This window comes from Mesoplodon bidens (genome assembly GCF_964165515.1).
Source record: "Mesoplodon bidens genome assembly, chromosome: 5".
Taxonomy (NCBI): domain Eukaryota; kingdom Metazoa; phylum Chordata; class Mammalia; order Artiodactyla; family Ziphiidae; genus Mesoplodon; species Mesoplodon bidens.
This window is the reverse complement of record NC_138161.1, coordinates 67,402,131-67,425,052: the sequence shown is the minus strand read 5'-3', so window position 1 is coordinate 67,425,052 and position 22,922 is coordinate 67,402,131. Positions and strand designations below refer to the sequence as shown.

The following is a 22,922-nucleotide window of genomic DNA, read 5'->3' as shown; positions in this document are numbered from 1 at the left end:
ATTCGAGACTAAAATTTAAAAAGTAAAATCGTGCAGTTCTCAAGCTTCTGATTATTATATAATTCTTAACCCTTCAGGGCTCACAGAGATTTCCAAAATCTTCTAGTACAAAGTTCTGCCAATCTTCTTGGATGGTGAGAATCCTTGTCTTTACTCACTTGGTATCTTTTTATATATTTCAAGTAGCACATCTCCTTGGTATTTATGAGGAGACAACATAAAAAGTTTGGACTAGTATATAGTTATGGCTCCTAATTCAAAGAGACAAAAATGCATGCAAGTTAGGGCAACAGAAGATTAAAGAAATGAATTTGGCCACTTTGAACACAGGAGTACTTTTTCAAGAAATTAACATAAAGAAATGACAATTTCTCAAATCTAAAATGGAAATTTAAAAAGCTGACTGTTTTTTCAACTAAGTTGAGGTTTAATACAAGTATACTGGTTGGTTTTAATGCTTATTGCTCAATTTACTTCCTGCTATAATGCAATTGTTTTATAAAACAGACACAGTGGGTTTCCAATAAAACTAAGAATTGCCCAGGTGATTTCCTAAGTCAAGTTCATTTTCTACCATACCCAAGACATATTCATCTTACTTCTTCTACTCTTACCTTCCTTCATCTCTTCAGAACTATATGCTCCTTGGACAGTGCTCTCTCTTAACCAAATAGGTCGCTCTTTGGCAGATTTCCCCTCCAGTGAGGCTCGATGAAGATCTTCTTGGTCATCCATGTTAATGACAACATTCTGAGTGTATAAGTCCTCATAAGAGGGACCCTTGGTGGCCCATGCTTCCCGGTGGTGCCCAGCTGCCAGGCCAGCAGCTGCAGCAGCAGTTGCTGCACGGTCCTTGCTATATAACAAGATTAGAGGAGGAAGGGAAGAAGAAAACTTGAAGTCTTGGTGCTAGAAAAGAAGGGCAGCTGGGAAGTAGTTACTGAAGAATTACATATAAATTCTATCTAGCAATCATGCACACATGCTTTCATAATTCTGGAAAATCTGCTCTTATACCCCAGGGTGAAAGTTACATTGGTTAGAACAACACATCATATTTATATTTAAGTTTCTCAAACCCTGAATCCTCTGGTGTATAGAAATGATTGAGGTTGTACAGATTAAGATGTTTAAGTAAGCCTACTTAGAGAGAGGGGAGAATGAAATAGTGACATAATCCACTTAAAGACACTAGTCTGGTAAAAATCTCTCCCAGTAACATCTTTGATGAGTATTTTGTTTAAAAACAAAACAAAAACCCCAAACAAAACAAAACACATGTTATATTTTAAAAAGCATGCTCTCAGCTCAACCCAGAAGAATCCAAAGTAGTTCTGTGGGCTTTTCCCTTTCTTTTGTGTGCTGAGAAGCTAGAATAGTATTCTACAAAGCCAGACTTCAACTCAGAATTAATATTCTGCGACTCACCAAATAAGGCAAATCTTTACGCAGAGATCAGCTTCTTTTCAAGTTGTATCTGTCCATCTCTGCACCTATGCTGACTCTCCATATCCAGGCCCAACCATTATTTCTACCCCACAGCAACCATGATCTATTTCTGAGTTTATTTTGTTTTGCCTCTTACTTCTACTACCCATGATCTTCTTAGTCTGTTCCAGGTTGGATCATTCCTTATCTTTCTCTAGTCACTTAACGTTTCCTCATCTCTATGAGTTTTCAGCCCTTCTGCTGCTCCCCGTTTTATCTGATTGTTTCACTTTCAATGTGCTCTACATTCTTTTGAATATACCGGATTTTCTGTGTGTCTAAGCTCACACCTTGCCTTTCTTTGCCTGCTACTGATGCTTTTCTGCATCAAGTTCTAGGCATGACTGTCCCTCCCTTTCTGTTTAGACAGCTCTTTTATTGTACAAACTATCTTCATATTTCATGAACTACCTGCTTACTTAGTACTTGCTCTGTATCTTTCTCCATATCTTTTGCTGTGTTCCTTTCTGTGTCTGCTGACTGATTCTCTTGGCCCTATGTTTCTCCTTTACTTCTCTGCCATCTTTCCTAAATCTTTTCCATGAATCCTGGACTGTCTCCTGTGTAGTGCACTGTCTCATTCTGGGCCTAAGCAATACTTCTTCATTTATCTTTAAGTTCTGTATCAGTTCTCTCTCTCAGAAGCCATTCACTGTTTTTCCTTCTCTTTGGTCCTACTTCATATCTGCTTACTCCATTGCTCCTCATTTCTTCCTGGGCCCACTCACATCTACTTGAGTTTTGTCTCATGTTTAGTTGAGATTTCTCTGATGTATACTACTATCCATGTATCTGACTGGCCCATTACATCTCTCCCTGAGAATACTGCGCTTCTGACCAAACTCTGGAGGTAATCGTGGGTTCATCCCATCCCGCCCTCCTGTTCTGCCTCTGGATGTCTACAGACCCACTGCCACTTTTTCTATCAAAAAAATGCACCCTCTCTAGTTGTACAAACCATGCTGATCTGGTCACTTAATCCATGCCTCATAACTACTGCCTTTAGCTGTACCAGGGCTGCTTTGTAAATCACTCTTTCCTATAGCTTTTTCATCAGTTATCTGCTGGCCCACTCTGAGTCTAGGCCTACGAGGCCATCTCTCTGTACCCAATCTATCTATTTGTCTTACTATATTTTAAAGTCTTATGTTACAGCTTTTTCCATCTTCAAATAGGACACAAGGAAGGGATGGTCCAATTTTCTGTGATTGAACATTTTCATCTAAATGTGATACCTAGAAAGACATGACCATCTTAGGCTAGCTCCCCTGGTGGTGCCAAGAGGAAAACCAACAGGTCAAGTTCGGCAGAGTAAGTATGGAACAAATCTAGATCCTTGAAGATGTAACTGAGCTGTGGAATTAATTCTGAATTGTGCTACATAAGGACTTCTGGTCATGCTAGAAAGTTTTTCTTACTGTTCAAGCTACTTCTAGTTGGTTTTCTGTTATCACAGATAAAGGTATCCTAACTGACACAGATGCTAGAAAAGAAAATTCACAATAACTTGTACAGATACAAAACCTTCTGTATAACTGGATTGTTTTTAACCACCAAAAAGAAACTCAATTTGCTCAGGACTGCCCAGAACTGGCTTTTCTGCAGCATCAGTACCAGAGGGCACAAAATATTAAGAGTGCTCCCAAAATCTATACAGTTACAACTTACAACTTGGACTATTGTGTTCTATGGAAGGGAGTAGACGGGTATAAACTCTAAAAGCCCTCAGCTTGAAACTGGGAAGAAGAAAGAAAAAGGGAAGAATAGGAGAGTACTCCCTGACCTCAATTCTCATTTATACTTTTCAAAAAAGAAAAACCACTTTTTATGGCATGGCAAAATTAAGGCTGCCTCTGCAATTCAAAAATTAGGGTACATTGACAAAAATAGGGAGCCACAGTAAGAAGTATTAACCCATAGGTAACACCCACTATACTTCACTTTCAAGAAAGTTGCATTGAAAACTAAGGAAGGCAAGAAATGTGTGGTTAAAAACTTCAAAAACAAACATACAAAAAAAGTGAAAGCTGGGCTTCCCTGGTGGCGCAGTGGTTGGGAGTCCGCCTGCCGATGCAGGGGACACGGGTTCGTGCCCCGGTCCGGGAAGATCCCACATGCCGCGGAGCGGCTGGGCCCGTGGGCCATGGCCACTGAGCCTGCGCGTCCGGAGCCTGTGCTCCACAACGGGAGAGGCCACACCAGTGAGAGGCCCGCGTACCACAAAAAAAAAAAAAAAAAAAAAAAAAAGTGAAAGCTGTATTCCTTAAAGAACTTCAGGCTTCAGAACTTGACTAGGAAAATTCAGATATCCCCAAAAGGCACAACCAATTTAGGACTAACTAACAATTGGCTGAGTTGCAGTAGGCCCAAGCAGCTTGAGTACTTAAAAGTCAAACCTGACTATTTAAAGATTTTTGCCCAGGGCCCATACTGTTCTGCATTCAGTACAAACAAATTTCATCACAGGCACAAGTTAATACAACATGTGTGGCAGAGCTTAGAATCCACATAATCTTAGAGTTTTTAGTCTTCTGGTAAATTACTAACCCAATTCTGCTCTCCAAAGTACAGGTAGTTAAAACAAGGGCAAGCTTAAAAGTGTTCTTGGTAAGAGCACAGGGCCTACACTCACCTCTGTTTCAGGGCTGGTATTTCTGTGGGTTCTGGCTCAAGTATTTCATAGGCCAAGTTCACATCCTCTGTCTCTCGAAGCAAAGCATAAATGGGCTCAATCTGTTCATTAAACCTTGCCAAAAGTGTGCGTGCATCTTTTTTGGGCATTGCTGATTCATCTTCTTCTACCTCTGTATGGCAAAAAGTACAGCGGAAAGTTCCTATAGAGAAAACAAAAGTCTCAGGTCAGGGAAGAGAAATTCTCAAGACTAGCCTTTAGCAAACAGTTTATATCTCCACTCTTCCTCCAACATTTTATTATTAAAACTTTCAAAAACATGGAAAAGAGTAAAGAAGTTTACAGTGAACATCCATGTGTCCACCACTGAGATTCTACAATTAACATTTTTCTATATTTGATTTATCACTTATCTATCCATCTATCATTTTTTGAAGCATTTCAAAGTAATTTCACCCCTAACTGCAGCACAGCAAACAGATTTTAATCACAACATTTCTAACATACATATACTTACTTTAACTTAAAATCAAATTCTTTACAGCTTACCACTGAAACCTGTATCCTTTTCCAACAGTTTTCTTTTTGCACAGTACACATTTGAGTCTATGTCACGCGGAAAGCCAAATAAATACCTAAAACCGAAAGTCTCTGGTCATTCTGTACATTGTAACAAGGTTATTTCTTCAAATTTATTAACTATTTACATCTAAATAACTTTAACCAATCCATTTCCAAAATTAAAGTTCAAGAAGCCTTTATTGTTATTTCTACAGCCTTCACATTCAACTTATAATTAAATTGTAGTAATTCCTTAGAAACATCACAGATTTTTCACTTCTACTATTATTTCACTAATCTGGGCCACCATTACTTAGCCTGAAATTTAGCTTCCCAAATCTGGTCTTTGAAACTTTAGGCTCTCCCTCTCCAATTCCAAGTTTCCTAGGCCACCATTTGAATCATCTCATCCCCCTGCTCTAAAGTCTGTCTGATGGCTGAACTTCTAAAGTCCACAGCATCAAATCTAAATTTCTCATCCTAACATTCAAGAAGCTGTATAACTTGATCCAAAAACATCATAACCCTACCAAAGTCCTTTACTTGTCAAATAAATTCAAACACTTGAGAGACAATATACTAGACATTAACATTTATTTTATTTGTATAAGTGCTTTCTTTCTAAAGCACTTCAATTTACACTTTTTGATCCCTATACCAATCCTGTAAAATGACGTCAGAACTGAGGATCTGAGTTTTGTGATTTGTCCAAAGGCACACAGCCAGTAAGAGAAAAGTAATAAAGGCAGCTATTGTATACTGAGTGCTTACTAAATACCAAGTATCGCCAGTCATCTGAAGATGGTATTATTATTATTGCCCATTTAAATCTGTAAAATACAGAGGTTCTAAGGGGTTGAGTAACTTGCTCAAGATCTTATCACTACTAATTGGGAGGTGATGGCAGGATTCAAACCCAATCTATTATGATGAAACTCACACTCTTAAATATTACTTAACACCACTAGCCCCACTTGGATCTCCAGTTTGGTCCTTATTCCCAATGCCAGGGATATGCATCCTTCCTTTCTAACCCAATTAACCCAAGAGATTAAAAGAGATCACACAAGCACTTAATGTCTGGTACATAGTAAGTATGCAAACATTTAGTTTTAAATAGCCCAATATATGACTGACACATAACCCCACCCCCAACCCCTCTTCCCCTAGTAAGGAATAAACAAACTAGACATATCTGCTTCAACATTAACACTAGATTCTACTGATGTATTTCAAACAGAATAAGTTTCTTTACTGCCTCTCACACATAAACAACCAATCACAAGTAAATTCTTTGTTCATATACCCTGTCTAAACACTCTTAATCCATCTTCCTGCTATCCATATACTACCTCATCTTTTACATCTATTTCAAATAAGTGAGAAAGAGAAAAGCAGCCCCTCATAGCTAAGAAGGAACCTAGCACTCATAGCTAGGCTGTGATGCTTTTCTGCCAAACGGAATCTCACAGATCACCAACATCAGATAAAAGGTCCTCTGAAAAAAAAAAAGGTCCTCTGAGACCATGATGCAAGTGAGGCAAAACCAAGCCAATCTGAATCTGTCTGAATATAGACAAAAGCAAGGTCTCTGCGCAACCACACACACACACACACACACACACACACACAAAACCCAGGTAACATGAATGACTGCTACTTCTTTACCAATTACAGTTTTAGCCTCACCCTGGTCTTCTCACCTCTGGGATAAGATTTATTAAGATATCCAATCATAGAATTACCCTCACTTCTTGATAATACCTAATCCACAGCAAATCCCCACCAATTCCCTGAATCCTCCCCAATATTATCTAACAAAAGCCCATATTCTCTAAGTTTGTTCAGCATAGTCTTGCTGAGATACCACATGGTTTCTTATGGTGTGTGGTTTCCTTGCTGCAGAAAGCATCAACAAACCCAATTTTGTACACTGTGGGCATGATGGTCTTTGACTAATGGTCATCAACATAAATATTCTGGCTTAACTGATCAAGAATACTATTTACCAAAATAAAGAAAGAGGAAGAACAAGTTTGTTTTTCTTTGTGGGAGAAAGATACCTTTCTTGAAGAAAGATAAATAAAGATACCTTGCTTTAGATATCTGAATCTATGTTGCCCACTGGCCATCAAAATGGATATGTCAGAAGCCAACTTATTACAACTGCTTAGAGCTCAAGAGTGGAATTTAAGACTAGAAATTTTGATATGAGAATCAACAACATATAGATGGTAACTGAAGCCATAAAGTAGATCAGAGTATCCAGAGATTAAGGAGTAAGAAGCATGGACAGTCAAGGTATAAACCCAAGGAAAGAAGAATCCTTGAGAGATAGAAATGGCACAGCCAGAGGGATAGGATGGTGTTTCAAGGAGTTGGTATGGTGCTAATTTTCAAGGTCAACAAGAATTGAAAGCCAGCCTTTATATTTAGTAACAAAGGGTAAATAGAGACCTTGGCTAGAGAGGTTTTAGTTTGTATGCTATCTTAGGGTATTCTCTAACTATTCCAGCCTGCCTCAGTCTCTTCTCTTCAACAGAAATATAAAGAAAGTAATCCATGTGGGAGTTAAAACATAAGTCATACAGAGGCATACCTCAAATACATTGCAGGTCCAGATCCAGATCACCACAATAAAGCAAATAACGCAATAAAGTGAGAGCGAGTCAAAAATTTTTTGCTTTTCAGTACATGAAAAAGTTATGTTTACACTATACTGTGGTCTATTAAGTGTGTCATAGTATTAGGTCTAAGAAAACAACGTACATACCTTAATTAGAAAATACTTTATTGCTAAAAAATGCTAACCATCATCTGAGCCTTCAGCAAGTTGTAGTAGTAACGTCAGAGATGTTACTGACCACTAACCACAGATCACCATAACAAGGATAACAAAAAAGCTTGAAAGATTGCAAGAATTACCAAAATGTGACAGAGAAACATAAAATGAGCAAATGCTACTGGAAAAATGGCACCAAAAGACTTGCTCAATGCAGGGTTGCCACAAACTTCAATTTCTAAAAAATGCAATGATCTGTGAAATGCAATAAAGCAAAGCACAATAAAATGAGGTATGCCTGTAAAGTAGGTCTAACACAGCTCTCAAATATCTGCTGAATTGAAAAACACAGATGTGGGACTTATGTTGACTGTTGAAAAATGAGCACTTACAGAGACCATCAAGGAGAACTACAGAATACTGCAGAAGAAAAATTATCTAGTTTAGTAGTTTCTAGTTTAGTAGTTTCCTTTATTTTTTAAAGGAAGAAATCCCATTCCTCAAGTGAAAAAGTACCTAAACATAAAAGTAAGTGCTCTGGTTGAAGAATAAAAAGATAGCTAAGCAAAGGGCAATGCTATAATCCTCTCATAATATGTCTTCAAAGCATTACAAATCAGCCTCCTCAATGTCTTGCACCAGGAACACTTTACTGCAGAGCCTTTGTACTTGCTGTTCCCTCTGCCCAGAATGCTTTTCCTCCAGAGAGTTAAATGCCTAGTCTCCTAACTTCAGACCTTTACTCAAGTCACCTCCGTGAGAGCTTCCGTAGCCAACACTACCTAAAATTTCAACACTGTCCTGTCCTCCCTTTCCTTCTCCTTAACATTTGTCACCATCAACATACTATGTTTTATTACCTAGTTTATTAGGTTATTTATCATTGAGATTGTCATGTTACCCAATTAAAGAGAAATGTTCTCCCAACTACCCCATTTTTCTCTTGAAGATAACATACTTTCTGAACTTCAGTGTTAAGTAAACAAATCAACACACTTGCCAGTGTAGCTCAACTGTATAAAATAGCAATGCTTTTATTTTGGGAAAAGAGAGAGAAAAAGAGATCACTCTTAACATCATTTCATAGAAAGATGATTTCAGAATGATAGTCCTTGAACTTGAATAAATTTAGTTTCATTAAAAAAAATAGGGAGAAAAGAGAAAACACAGTATAGTCATAAGGAACCTGAGTTCTAGCCTCATCTAGGTAACTTTCCAGAGACCCAGGCTTAATGTAGATTAAGGCTTAACAAGAATTACTTGTAGAGGGCCCATTTTGCAGTTCTGAAAAGACTGGCTTTCATATTACTGTCAAAAACTGTGACGGGTCTGAAATTTTACCCTACTCGTAAACTAACAAATTATCCTACCACGGTTTTATAGATGCTGAAGACAGACACAAGACTTACAGGTTAGAGAAAAGAACTTTATTACTCATGGCAATAGCAGTACCAGTATCAGGTTTTGTGCCAGTTCCCTGAGTCCCATTTCCCATAGGGTAACACAAAGATGGCCAGGTGACAACTATACATGCAGTAGATCATGTTCCAGGAAAGAAACCCTGAGCTTAGGAACCCAAACCTTTTATAATGGGCATAAACATGCTTATCTTTTGCTCTGTAGGGTGATACTACCTTTACCATGCTGGACACTAAGTAAACACACTCTGGAGGGAGACTGTTTTATTATACTGAATAGTAAGCAAACCTGCCTTTTGCTCTGGAGAGAAACAATAACTCTATCTTCTAAGGCTGCTCACTATATAAACCTTGAAAAATACAGTCTAGAAAAAAGCAGTCAGTAGCATCTCTGCTTGTAAAACATACAAAATATGTGAGAGACCCATGGAGAACTGTCTTCCAACAACAACCATGGCTGGCAAACATTACAAGAAGAAAAGCTAGCCTGACATCTGAGTCTTATGTTGATCACAAAAACACAAGTTGTAGACAAGAAAGCAGCCTGTCAAAAACCAGGCCTGTAGTCCGAGAAAAATAAGAAAGTCTACATTTTATGGAAAATGACTTAAGACTAGCTTAACATACCAGGAGCATTTTCTATAAATTTTACTAAACGTTATAAAAATGCAAATCAATTTCCCCAAAATCTGAAAGGGAGATGGGGCTCAGCACACACTGTACGAAGTACCATTCTACTGAGGGGGCAGTAGTGTAACACATATAGACACAGAATCTGTCATCCAGACGCTTAAAAGTTTAATAGAGATGAAAGGTAGCTGGAGACAAGGAATCTAATGCCTACCCCTGGTGGAGAGCTGCTGTTAAGTAATCAATATCATAAATATACCAACTCTTCTTGAAACTGGACTATACTATAGTGCACAGAATATACTATTCAATAAGAGAAGAAACTGGAATTGAAACTCAGAGCTCTTTACCATTTTTCTCTTGCCACACATAAGACCAAGAAGCCACATAAGGGAGAACATGCAAGCTAGATAAAAGAATATGGCAGCAGAGAGAAAATGAAGGCTACAAGGATTCTTCAGGCAAAGCCTGACAGATGATGAGATAAAGAGAAAAAGAAGAGTTCAATGATAATATGTATGTCTGATCATATACACCCATAAACCACACACACAGAAAAAAACCTAAAAAAGCTACTTTACAAATATTCCCATGTATTCATCATAGCCAAGTCTGTGCAACAGTATTATTCAAATCTAACATATGAGGGAATAAAGACTCAGAGAAGTTAAGTTCACCAGGTCATAGCTTAAAAGCAAAAATCATTAAGCCTGGATTCAAATACAAATCTTTCTGATTTAAAAGAGTAAATTCACCATACCATCCCGAATTAAACATCCCTTTCCTGACCTCCTATCATCCCTTCCAGCTACAATTTAGCAAACATTTGCCACGTATATACATAGGTTCTAATTTTTTAAAATATGGAACAGGAGAGGATTTGTAACAAAAAATTTATTTAACGTTAAATGTGCATCACATGCCTGGCATTGACTCAGCTGAGTCTTAATGTATCAGGTTTGCAAGAAGGATTAAAATATATCCAGATGTAGATAATTACCAGGCATTGAAAATAGGGAGAAAAATGATCTTTTAAAAATAGATATTTCAAAATTATATTTTAGGGTTGTCCACGCATTAGTATATGAATGTCCCAATTCTATGACTCAGGACTCTTCTAGTGAAGGTAAGTTATTACTCCAAAATGAGAGAAGAAATAGAGACCTACTTGTTGGGATGAGAGGGAAAGAAGAGGGAGAGTGAGGGGAAAGAGGGCCATACAATTTTAACTTTCTCCCAAAATAAGAAATGTAAAAATAAAAATAAATGTAAAAATAAAAAGGAATCAGAGACATGGGGGAGGGGAGAGAAGGGACTGGGAACAAAAGGAAAAAAAAAGTAATGTTCAACAAAATTCAAACTTAACACTTTCTTTTGCTAAACACAGAAAAAGAACATTCAGGTGGTGTCTATTATGCTGGCCAAGGTCTTCTACTTAACTGTTTACTCATCATTTTAATTACGTGAGTATTCAATCAAGGGAACAATGAATAAATACACGTAAAACCAAACTGGAAAAAAATGTTTATCCTCCTTAGTTTAACAAGAAGAAAATGCTTTGCAAATTTATTATAACTGAGGAAAAGGAAAGAGGACATTATGGGTCAAACCCCCAAATAATTAGATATTACTTGCATTGTGATTCTTCCTTCTTCACTCCAAAATACACAATGAATAGGTCATCAGCTAATGCCTAGAGTTCACTGTCAAAGATTTGTCAAACATATTAATTGCAACTGGAATACTACTCAGCCATTTTCCTACCAAAAAAAAATCAATCAATCAATCAAAATAAAAGAAGCCCAACTGTTTTGATATGGTACAGGTGCTGCAGTGCTTAAGCAGGGGTCATGCTGCAGCCCAAGTCCTCAAGGCTGGCCGAAGAAACAGGCAGGATCAAACCTTCCCTGCTGCAGAGTTCTCATTCCAACATGGCACTACTAACGTCCCAAGGATTTCCCACATTCTGCCTCCCTAAATCTTGCTAATCATCTTCTGAGCTGCCTTTTTTGGAGCTCACATTCTACTAGCGAGTAGTCAAGACAAAAAATAACGTCAGGGGTTGATAAGTATAACACAGAAAAACAAAGCAGGTGGCCTCCTAAAATGAGTTTGGGAGTGTTCCTCCCTCTGCTCTATTTTGGAAGAGTTTGAGAAGGAGAGCTGTTAGCTTTTCTCTAAATGTTTGATAGAATTCGCCTGTGAAGCCATCTGGTCCTGGGCTTTTGTTTGTTGCAAGATTCGTAATCACAGTTTCAATTTCAGTGCTTGTGATTGGTCTGTTCATATTTTCTATTTCTTCCTGGTTCAGTCTCAGAAGGTTGTGCATTTCTAACAATTTGTCCATTTATTCCAGGTTGTCCATTTTATTGGCATAGAGTTGCTTGTAGTAATCTCTCATGATCCTTTGTATTTCTGCAGTGTCAGTTGTTACTTCCCCTTTTTCATTTCTAATTCGATTGATTTGTCTTCTCCCTTTTCTTCTTGATGAGTCTGGCTAATGGTTTATCAATTTTGTTTATCTTCTCAAAGAACCAGCTTTTAGTTTTATTGATCTTTGCTATCATTGCCTTCATTTTTTTTCATTTATTTCTGATCTGATCTTTATGATTTCTTTCCTTCTGATAACTTTGGGGTTTTGTTCTTCTTTCTCTAATTGCTTTAGGTGTAAGGTTAGGTTGTTTATTTGAGATGCTTCTTGTTTCTTAAGGTAGGATTGTATTGCTATAAACTTCCCTCTTAGAACTGTGTTTGCTGCATCCCATAGGTTTTCGGTTGTCGTGTTTTCATTATCATTAGTTTCTAGGTATCTTTTGATTTCCTCTTTGATTTCTTCAGTGATCACTTCGTTATTAAGTAGTGTATTGTTTAGCCTCCATGTGTTTGTATATTTTACAGATTTTTTCCTGTAATTGATATCTAGTCTTATAGTGTTGTGGTCAGAAAAGATACTTGCTACGATTTCAATTTTCTTAAATTTACCAAGGCTTGACTTGTGACCCAAGCAAGATGTGATCTATCATGGAGAATGTTCCATGAGCACTTGAGAAGAATGTGTATTCTGTTGTTTTTGGATGGAATGTCCTATAAATATCAATTAAGTCCATCTTGTTTATATCATTTAAAGCTTGTGCTTCCTTATTTATTTTCATTTTGGATGATCTGTCCATTGGTAAAAGTGGGGTGTTAAATTCCCCTACTATGACTGTATTACTGTCAATTTCCCCTTTTATGGCTGTTAGCATTTGCCTTATGTATTGAGGTGCTCCTATGTTGGGTGCATAAATATTTACAATTGTTATATTTTCTTCTTGGATTGATCCCTTGATCATTATGTAGTGTCCTTCTTTGTCTCTTGTAATACTCTTTGTTTTAAAGTCTATTTTGTCTGATATGAGAATTGCTACTCCAGCTTTCTTTTGATTTCCATTTGCATAGAATATCTTTTTCCATTGCCTCACTTTCAGTCTGCATGTGTCCTTAGGTCTGAAGTGGGTTTCTTGTAGACAACGTATATACGGGCTTGTTTTTGTATCCATTCAGCCAGTCTATGTCTTTTGATTGGAGCATTTAATCCATTTACATTTAAGGTAATTATCAAGGCCACCATCACCCTGATACCAAAACCAGACAAAGATGTCACAAAAAAAAGAAAACTACAGATTAATATCACTGATGAACACGGATGCAAAAATCCTCAACAAAATACTAGCAAACAGAATCCAACATCACATTAAAAGGACCATACACCATGATCAAGTGGGGTTTATCCCAGGAATGCAAGGATTCTTCAATATACACAAATCAATCAATGTGATACACCATGTTAACAAATTGAAGGATAAAAACCATACGATCATCTCAATAGATGCAGAAAAAGCTCATGACAAAATTCAACACCCATTTATGATAAAAACCCTCCAGAAAGTAGGCATAGAGGGAACTTACCTCAACATAATAAAGGCCATATATGACAAACCCACAGCCAACATTGTCCTCAATGGTGAAAAACTGAAACCATTTCCACTAAGATCAGGAACAAGACAAGGCTGCCCACTCTTACCACTATTATTCAATATAGTTTGGGAAGTTTTAGCCACAGCAATCAGAGAAGAAAAAGAAATAAAAGGAATCCAAGTCAGAAAAGAAGAAGCAAAGCTGTCACTGTGTGCAGATGACATGATACTATATATAGAGAATCCTAAAGATGCTACCAGAAAACTACTAGAGCTAATCAATGAATTTGGTAAAGTAGCAGGAGACAAAAGCACAGAAATCTCTTGCATTCCTATACATTAATGATGAAAACTCTGAAAGAGAAATTAAGGAAACACTCCCATTTACCATGGCAACAAAAAGAATAAAATACCTAGGAATAAACCTACCTAAGGAGACAAAAGACCTGTATGCAGAAAATTATAAGACACTGATGAAAGAAATTAAAGATGATACAAACAGATGGAGAGCTATACCATGTTCTTGGATTGGAAGAATCAACATTGTGAATATGACTATACTACCCAAAGCAATCTACAGATTCAATGCAATCCCTATCAAACTACCACTGGTATTTTTCACAGAACTAGAACAAAAAAATTCACAATTTGTATGGAAACACAAAAGACCCAAAATAACCAAGGCAATCTGAGAAAGAAAATCAGAGCTGGAAGAATCAGGCTCCCAGACTTCAGACTATAATACAAAGCTACAGTGATCAAGACAGTATGGTATTGGCACAAAATCAGAAATATAGATCAATGGAACAGGATAGAAAGCCCAGAGATAAACTCATGCACCTATGGTCACCTTATCTTTGATAAAGGAGGCAAGAATATACAATGCAGAAAAGACAGCCTCTTCAATAAGTTGTGCTGGGAAAACTGGACAGCTACGTGTAAAAGAATGAAATTAGAACACTCCCTAACACCATACACAAAAATAAACTCAAAATGGGTTAAAGATCTAAATGTAAGGCCAGACACTATCAAAATCTTAGAGGAAAACATAGCAGAACACTCTATGACATAAATCCCAGCAAGATCCTTTTGGACCCACCTCCTAGAGAAATGGAAATAAAAACAAAGATAAACAAATGGGACCTAATGAAACTTCAAAGCTTTTGCACAGCAAAGGAAACCATAAACAAGACAAAAGGACAACCCTCAGAATGGGAGAATATATTTGCAAATGAAGCAACTGACAAAGGATTAATCTCCAAAATTTAGAAGCAGCTCATGCAGCTCAATAGCAAAAAAATAAACAACCCAATCCAAAAATGGGCAGAAGACCTAAATAAACATTTCTCCAAGGAAGATATACAGATTGCCAACAAATGCATGAAAGAATGCTCAACATTATTAATCATTAGAGAAATGCAAAGCAAAACTACAATGTGATATCACCTTACACCGGTCAGAATGGCCATCATGAAAAATCTACAAACAATAAATGCTGGAGAGGGTGTGGAGAAAAGGGAACCCTCATACACATTACATTGGTGGCAATGTAAATTGATACAGCCACTATGGAGAACAGTATTGAGGTTCCTTAAAAAACTAAAAATACAACTACCATACGACCCAGCAATCCCACTACTTGAAATATACCCTGAGAAAACCATAATTCAAAAAGAGTTATGTACCACAACGTTCACTGCAGCTGTATTTACAATAGCCAGGACATGAAAGCAACCTAACTGTCCATCGACAGATGAATGGATAAAGAAGATGTGGCACATATATACAATGGAATATTACTCAGCCATAAAAAGAAACGAAATTGAGTTATTTGTAGTGAGGTGGATGGACCCAGAGTCTGTCATACAGAGTGAAGTTAAGTCAGAAAGAGAAAAATAAATACCATATGCTAACACATATATATGGAATCTTAAAAAAAAAACGGTTATGAAGAACCTAGGGCAGGACAGGAATAAAGACGCAAACGTAGAGAATGGATTTGAGGACACGGGAAGGGGAAGGGTAAGCTGGTATGAAGTGAGAGAGTGGCATGGACTTATATATAATACCAAATGTAAAATAGATAGCTAGTGGGAAGCAGCTGCATAGCACAGGGAGATCAGCTCAGTGCTTTGTGACCACCTGGGGGGGGTGGGGTAGGGAGGGTGGGAGGGAGACACAAGAGGGAGGAGATATGGGGATATATGTATATGTATAGCTGACTCACTTTGTTATAAGGCAGAAACGAACACACCATTGTAAAGCAATTATACTCCAATAAAGATGTTTAAAAAAAAAGAGAGATAATGGCTTAATGTTTCTAGACAATTCTATGAAAAAAATTTGAGTAAAAGTTTTTTTACTTCCCCTCACTCAAGAAGCTTCCAGGAAAAACAAAACAAAACAGAAGACAATTCACAGTTCCATGTTAAAACCAAGTTACTGGGACTAGAATTGCTAGGATTTTAGTGAAATAAAGAGGAAACAAACTTCAAGACACATCACTAACATATGGTATTAATTTTACCACTCTGTAAAAATCCAACCACTGTATATATCTTAGGAATCAAATTTGGACATTGGTTCCCCTCCCACTGAATATTTCATAGATTATGTATATATGAGGAAAGGGAGTAAAGTGGAGAGCTTGGGAAAATAAAACTGCCCAAAATCCTAAATATTATTCCCCATTATGCCACAATGTGTTTCTGAATACGGCCTAATTCAACATAGCATATTTTCTATACGAACACTACTATAACAAGGTGTTTCAGTTCCTAACCTAGGATTTCAAATTAACCAAAGTGACTAACATTATCTTCTAAAAGCAGTGATAAAACATCCCCAAGCTCCTCTATACTTTTAAATGTCAACTATTCTCCAAATCAAAGGGTGCTTTGAAATTAGAGTTGAAAGAAACCATATATGGTATAGAATAGACTGAACTTATCATTTTACATATCCTGAAAAAAGGCCTACAATGATTATAGGATTTCCCCAGGGAATAGTTACTAACATAGCCCAAGACTGGAGGCCAGCCATGGCTCTGGAATCCTAATACACTGTCACTTTGCTGTCTTATAGCCACTGCTTAAAAAACAAAACAAGAAAAAAAAACAAGACAAAAAAACCCTCTGAAAATGACATACCCACTGAAAACACTGATTACACAAAAAGACCCAATGTAATAAGTGCTCTGAAAAACCCTTACGATACTAACATAAGTTGGTCAAGCATTAATAACCAGAGCTGTTATAACAACAAAATATTTAATTAAGAATCACCTTCCCTGTGGAGGCCTGGTGTGCAATGGCTACAAATAGCAGCCTCCTGGGCAGTGTACAGCCTGTTACTTATACAGGTTGCCCTAAGGGACCTTGGAGACAGCCCTTTCCGGTGGACATTCATGTCTGGATGCTGTCCCCAATCTGGACTCCAGACAAGTATGTACAGTGCCTTTGGAAAGCCCCAGGGCACAGTGGCTAGGGTCTACATTGGCCAAGTCATAAATCCATCCACACCAAGCTGAACAAGGAGCACGTGACTGAGGCCCAACTCAGGGCCAAGTTCATGTTCCCTGGCCACCAGGAGATCCACATCTCCAAGAACTGGGGATTTACTAAGTTTAATGCAGATGAATATGAAAACGTGGCGGCAGAAAAGCAGCTCATCCCAGATGGCTGTGGGGTCAAATACATCCCTAGTTGTGTCTCCTGGACAAACGGCTCTCACTCATGAGAGCTTTGGCACTGTCCCCTCCTGACTCATGCCCACCAATAAATCCTACTTTCCTGTCCAAAAAAAAAAAATCACCTTGCTTTCTCAGATTTCAAAAAGGCTTATGGAGGAGGGAGGGTGAGGTGGGGTTGGAGACATAAAGTGAAACGTTATATAATCATAAAACTTACCAGTTGTCAACACAGAGAAAGGTGGAGAGAGTAGGGACTGGGCTGCACGGGAGACCATGGAGAAGAAAAACTAGGTTTGCCATTTTAGTCTACCTATTTTTCTGTTATTTGAGTCTTCAACAAGTTTACATTCATATATTACTTACGTATTTTTAGAAGAAAGAAAACGAATGTTATTTTGAATTCTCCAAAAGCACTCAACTCCCTTTAACACACAAAAGTTACACAGTCATTCTTGGGATATTCTTTTAAAGCACTATCAAGTCCTCTGTTAAACCTTTTATAACTCAAAATGTTCAGGGGTATATATATTAAAATGTTAAGCCAAATACTAAAGTCTCAAAAAGTCACCCTTTATTCTAATTTCCAAACTTATTTTATAAACCAAATTTCTTCAGTTTAATTGAGAAAGGGGAAGTGTATGAAAAAAGGAATTGCTATTATAAAATAATAACAGACATGAGAGGAGCATAGTTATATATTTTATATAATTATTTTACCTATAATAAAATGAAATTTGAAAAATCATCCTTTAGCGATTCACTGCAGAACATATAACACTGTAAAATACTCATTTGCATGCAAAAGGAAAAAAAAATAGAAGTACGTTTAATGTACTTTTAATTTCAGAAGATCTCAAATGTATTCATAATGTACCCAATACAACTCTACCCCCAAAACTCAATTTCATCAATGAAACTGGCTTCTGTCCTTCCTTAACTGAACACATCTAGGTTTGGTCTAATCATGCATTATTCCTAGATTCTGGAACTCATTATAAAGGGGAACAAAATGTATTATGCCTGGGAGGGAAAACAATAAACTGAAGTGTGGTACTTGGGTGAATACTGAAGCTTATATCAATAATAAATTCTCTGAATTAGGCCCAAATCAAATTCATCTCAACATGCAGAGAGCAGGCAAAAAGTATGTGGTTTTGATATGACTATTTGAAAGACAATAATCAACAGAATGTTATATGCCAGCATCAAAACTAAAAAGCAACTTTTCACAAATAAGTTTGTTCCTATGTAATCAGCTTCAAAATACAAAAAAAATAAAACACAGATGATTTTTTTTTTTTAAGTTTTCAAACCCTTAAAATCAAGAGGAGCAAAAGTTTTAAAAAATCAGCCCTAAAGCTTTTGGTGGAAAGTGAAGGGTAGCAGAGAGAAGACAGCTGCTCCTTACTATTTTTCCATAACTAGTTTTTTTTTTTTTTTTAAACTCATTCTAGTAATCACCTTCCTTCTGTCCCATCATCAGCCTCCTCAAAATCCACACCTCTGAGCTTTCCAGTATAAGTTTCTAATGAACCCATCCTGGGCAAAGATTCCAAACCAGCAACTGAGCAAAGTACTCCTAGAAAGATTTCTTTTAATGTTTGTTTGTCTGTGTTTTTAGCATTTCAGGAATTGGAAACACTGCTTTTAAGACATCTTCTTGCCTTAAGTAGAGAGATGAAAACAGGAAAAAGCCTGCTCTATGAAGGTGAGCATGAAGGAAACAAGTCTTTAAGAGGCTCATGAATACAGGACCCTGACAGTTTTTAAATGTTAGGTTAAAGGAACTGAAGAGGAATTTCAGTGATGTGGGGATCACAAAACTGATCTGTCTAAATCAAAAAGCATTCCTGCAGTCACAAGGAAAAGAGGGACTCGTGATTTAACACCAAACTTAGAAATGAATAACCCAAGTAGATAAGGACTTTACTTGAATATTGAGTGACTCAGAACTAGCCACTGAAAGAGGTCTGTTTCCTTTTTTTTTTTTTTTTTTTGCGGTACGCAGGCCTCTCACTGTTGTGACCTCTCCCGTTGCGGAGCACAGGCTCCGGACGCACAGGCTCAGCGGCCATGGCTCACGGGCCCAGCTGCTCCACATGTGGGATCTTCCCGGACTGGGGCACGAACCCATGTCCCCTGCATCAGCAGGTAGACTCTCAACCACTGCGCCACCAGGGAAGCCCTGTTGGCTATTTTTAAGAGTTATTTATTGGACATATTTTAGAGTCAGTTTTTAAAGACTTCTTTTACACTAATCCTAAAATCTACCTGACTCTAAGTCTTTTCCATGGAGCCACACAAAAGCTGAATCTCCATGAAAGCTATTGTATCTTCCCCAGTACTCATTTAAAACATTCTGGAAATCTATGTGGCCCTACATTTATTTATTACTTTGTAAGATCCTCCAAAACCTAGAGTATAACAGACATGTGTGTGTGTACCCAAACACGTTTGATGAGTTGAACTAGATAATCTCTTAGCTCCTATTTATAAGATTGTATTAAACAAACATTTATAAGATTCCTTTTTTTAAAATTAACTTACTTCAAAGTTTATTTAAAATGGGATCCTCTGGTCTCTAGGTGAATTCAGTAATAGGGGCTCCCAAACTATTTCTAATTCAAACATGTAACAATTTTACCCAACCCACAATAAAACTACATTGCCTTATGTGCCTTTACAGAAGCTATAAAACTGTATTTTTTCACCTAATATTCCCACTGCTGAAAATCCTGAAGGAAAAACTTTAAAAACAAGAATAAAATGCTATATATACAAAAATATTCAAAGTGTCATATATATACCAGCAAAAAAAAAAAAAAAAATACAATCAAAGTGCCCCAAAGGGGTGGAAAGGAAAACAGGGGAGAAAATCACACCTAAAAACATATTTAGAACACTAGATAGAAACAGGAGAATTGGTACATTAAGGGACCAAGAGATCACAAACTATTCTTGACTATGACTGTAATTATAAATAACACGTAAAAGGGTAGTGGTTTTGTCGTAATTTTTTCTCTTCAAAATTTTTTCTGGCACCATGGCTGCATAATTTTTAAACTAAAAATGGAAAATATAAAGCTATTTCCGTATCATCTAACTTTAACACCTAAAAAGAAAATACAATCTCCCCCTCCCTTTTGGGGAAGCATGTTGCTGAATTTAACTCAGAAGTGTCATTAATGAAATCACTGTGGTTGAGATTGCTAAAGTAGAAATGCTAAGTCTCTTCACACGGTCAGAGCCTTGCTAAATCTAAAACATGCATTTATGAATCACAAGATGCTATTTTGCTGACTGATGGATTTCATGCCATGCTACCTTTGTTCTGATTATATAAGGCCCCCATATTTCAGAAAATAAAACAGCTGATTTTGCCTGATTAAGTTTCTGAAACCAGGGACTAGTGGGCAAAAGCTAGGCTATTCCATTTTAATAAAATTAGCAGGTGGATGGACCTAAAGACTGTCATAAAGAGTGAAGTAAGTTAGAAAGAAAAATGAATACCGTATGCTAACACACATATATGGAATCTAAAAAAAAAAAAAAAGGTTCTGAAGAACCTAGGGGCAGGACAGGAATAAAGACACAGATGTAGAGAATGGACTTGAGGACACGGGGAGGAGGAAGGGTAAGCTGGGTCGAAGTGAGAGAGTGGCATGTACATATATACACTACCAAATGTAAAACAGCTAGTGGGAAGCAGCCACATAGCACAGGGGATCAGCTTGGTGTTTTGTGACCACCTAGAGGGGTGGGATAGGGAGGGTGGGAGGGAGACGCAAGAGGGAGGAGATTTGGGGATATATGTATATGTATAGCTGATTCACTTTGTTATAAAGCAGAAACTAACACAACATTGTAAAGCAATTATACTCCAATAAAGATGTTAAAAATAAAATAAAATAAAATTAGCTATACATATCAAGCATCAAACATTGGGAGAGTTCAACCCCAGATGGGAGAGTTCAACCCCAGAACACCAAAGGCAAAATCTAAATGGAAAGTATGGAAAAAATCTACAATTTTCAGGAAAAAGAGAGGCGGGGGAGGGAAAAGCTATAAACTGAAGTAAGAAAATTGCTGGCCTATGTGTTGTGTGAATTAATGCCAGTAAAATAATTCTTGCTGGACCCAATTTCCTGAGCCCAGAATTCCTGGATACTCATCTAGGACTCACTACTCTCTGTCCAGTGGCAGAGTTGCCCATATACTTGAGTTAAGAACTTTTTATCAGGGAAGAAGTAAAGCCTAGAAGGCTTCAAATCTAATTCCTGAATACCCCCAATTGCTAATATAAACCATAGTTTATAAACCTAAGAACTGTTGACATTGGAATGGAGATAGAAGCCCATTAGATACCTCCATCACTGGTCAGAAACACCATCAATCTCCAATAGCAACCAAGAAATAGAACAGCTTTGTACAGCACTGGCTTCAAATGAAAACTGTAACTATTAATTTAAACAGAGAGTAAATATTACAGCAGAAAAACTTCCCTCCTCCTCCTCTGATACACATACCAAATGTTTATTTCTCGTCTTCTTCAAAATGACGGGGAGAGAAATGAATACTGAGCAAAACAGGAAGGGAACAGAGGGCAAAAGACCAAGATTTCTAAAGGCAATGTATAGAAGAACAAGGGAGGGTTGTCAAGCTACTAATAGTGGAAAAACAAAACAAAACCAGACTGACAAGGAGGTTGGGGGGGTCTAATATCACCCAATTATCATATTCTCTCTGTAAAGGAAAGTCCAAATGAAAAACCAAATTATAATCAAAAGGCAAGTATATTCTCATAAAGAGGGTTCCCAATAATTAAGAATTTTCAAGCATGGTACCTCAGGCTTCACTGAGACATAACTGCCAATTAAGTTGACTATTAGTGCTGGCTGATCAGGGCATCCTCCCATGAGAGATACCAATGTAAAGTGACTTATTCTTGCTCTCCTGAACCCCTTCTTTCCACCATCATGTTGACTGTAACCCTCACATTAAGAATACAGTCTCTGTTCAGACTGGCCACAAAACAACTGTTTCAGTTTTAGCTCTCTTTCATAATATGTTTTCATGCTCCCTACCCTACCTCAATTCCCTCACACAAATAATCTTGACTATATTTGGTCAGGCCATCTCTTCCACAAGCCACCTGTTGATTACAACTAATTTCATTCAGGCACAAACCCTAGGTAAAATTCAAAGAGCATCATGAATCAAACTCCTAAATACTAATATGTAAGTAGTGGGATAACTTCCTTTTAGAAACTTTCATGAAATTAAATAAGAATCAAGTGATGCGTAAATGTAGTAGAAGCATATTCCTTTAGATTACACTCTCTGAGGGACTGGATAACACCTTCACTGCAGTCAAGAGCGACGAAGACAACCACTGTAACACCAACATCTGCAGAAAATCAAAAACCAAAACCCAGAGCTCCTTGTAGAAATCTGTTAGATTGAATAGCAAAAATCATGAGACTTTTCTAGTCTATTTTGAAAGAGCTCCAGATATAGTCTACAACCCTCCTCTATAGTACACTCAAGCAATTCTTATACTCAGGATGGCTAAGATTTTCTCATAACCAAGACCTCTCCTAGTTAAGCCCTTTCAAGGTAAATAGTTAGGTTCAAACAAATTAAACATTTAAGACAAATGTGAATTCTTTAAATGACTTTTCATCCAAGATGACTGCTTCACAGTAAATAAGGGGAAAAAAAAAGTCATAGGCCATCACTGCTCTTTTTGTGAATAATCTTAATT

General features: G+C 37.3%; 1 protein-coding gene across 4 annotated transcripts in view; it reads right to left on the bottom strand.

The window, feature by feature from the left end:
• The window catches only part of GTF2E1 (general transcription factor IIE subunit 1), a 34,849-nt gene that overhangs the window by 5,694 nt on the left and 6,233 nt on the right, over positions 1 to 22,922 (bottom strand). For all 4 annotated transcript variants that reach the window (XM_081235120.1, XM_081235122.1, XM_081235121.1 and 1 more), the window contains 2 exons: positions 4,121 to 4,322; positions 615 to 856 (listed from right to left, as the gene is read on the bottom strand). In XM_081235120.1, the coding sequence (XP_081091246.1) occupies positions 615 to 856; positions 4,121 to 4,322 (444 nt within the window). The remainder of the gene's footprint in view (positions 1 to 614; positions 857 to 4,120; positions 4,323 to 22,922) is intronic.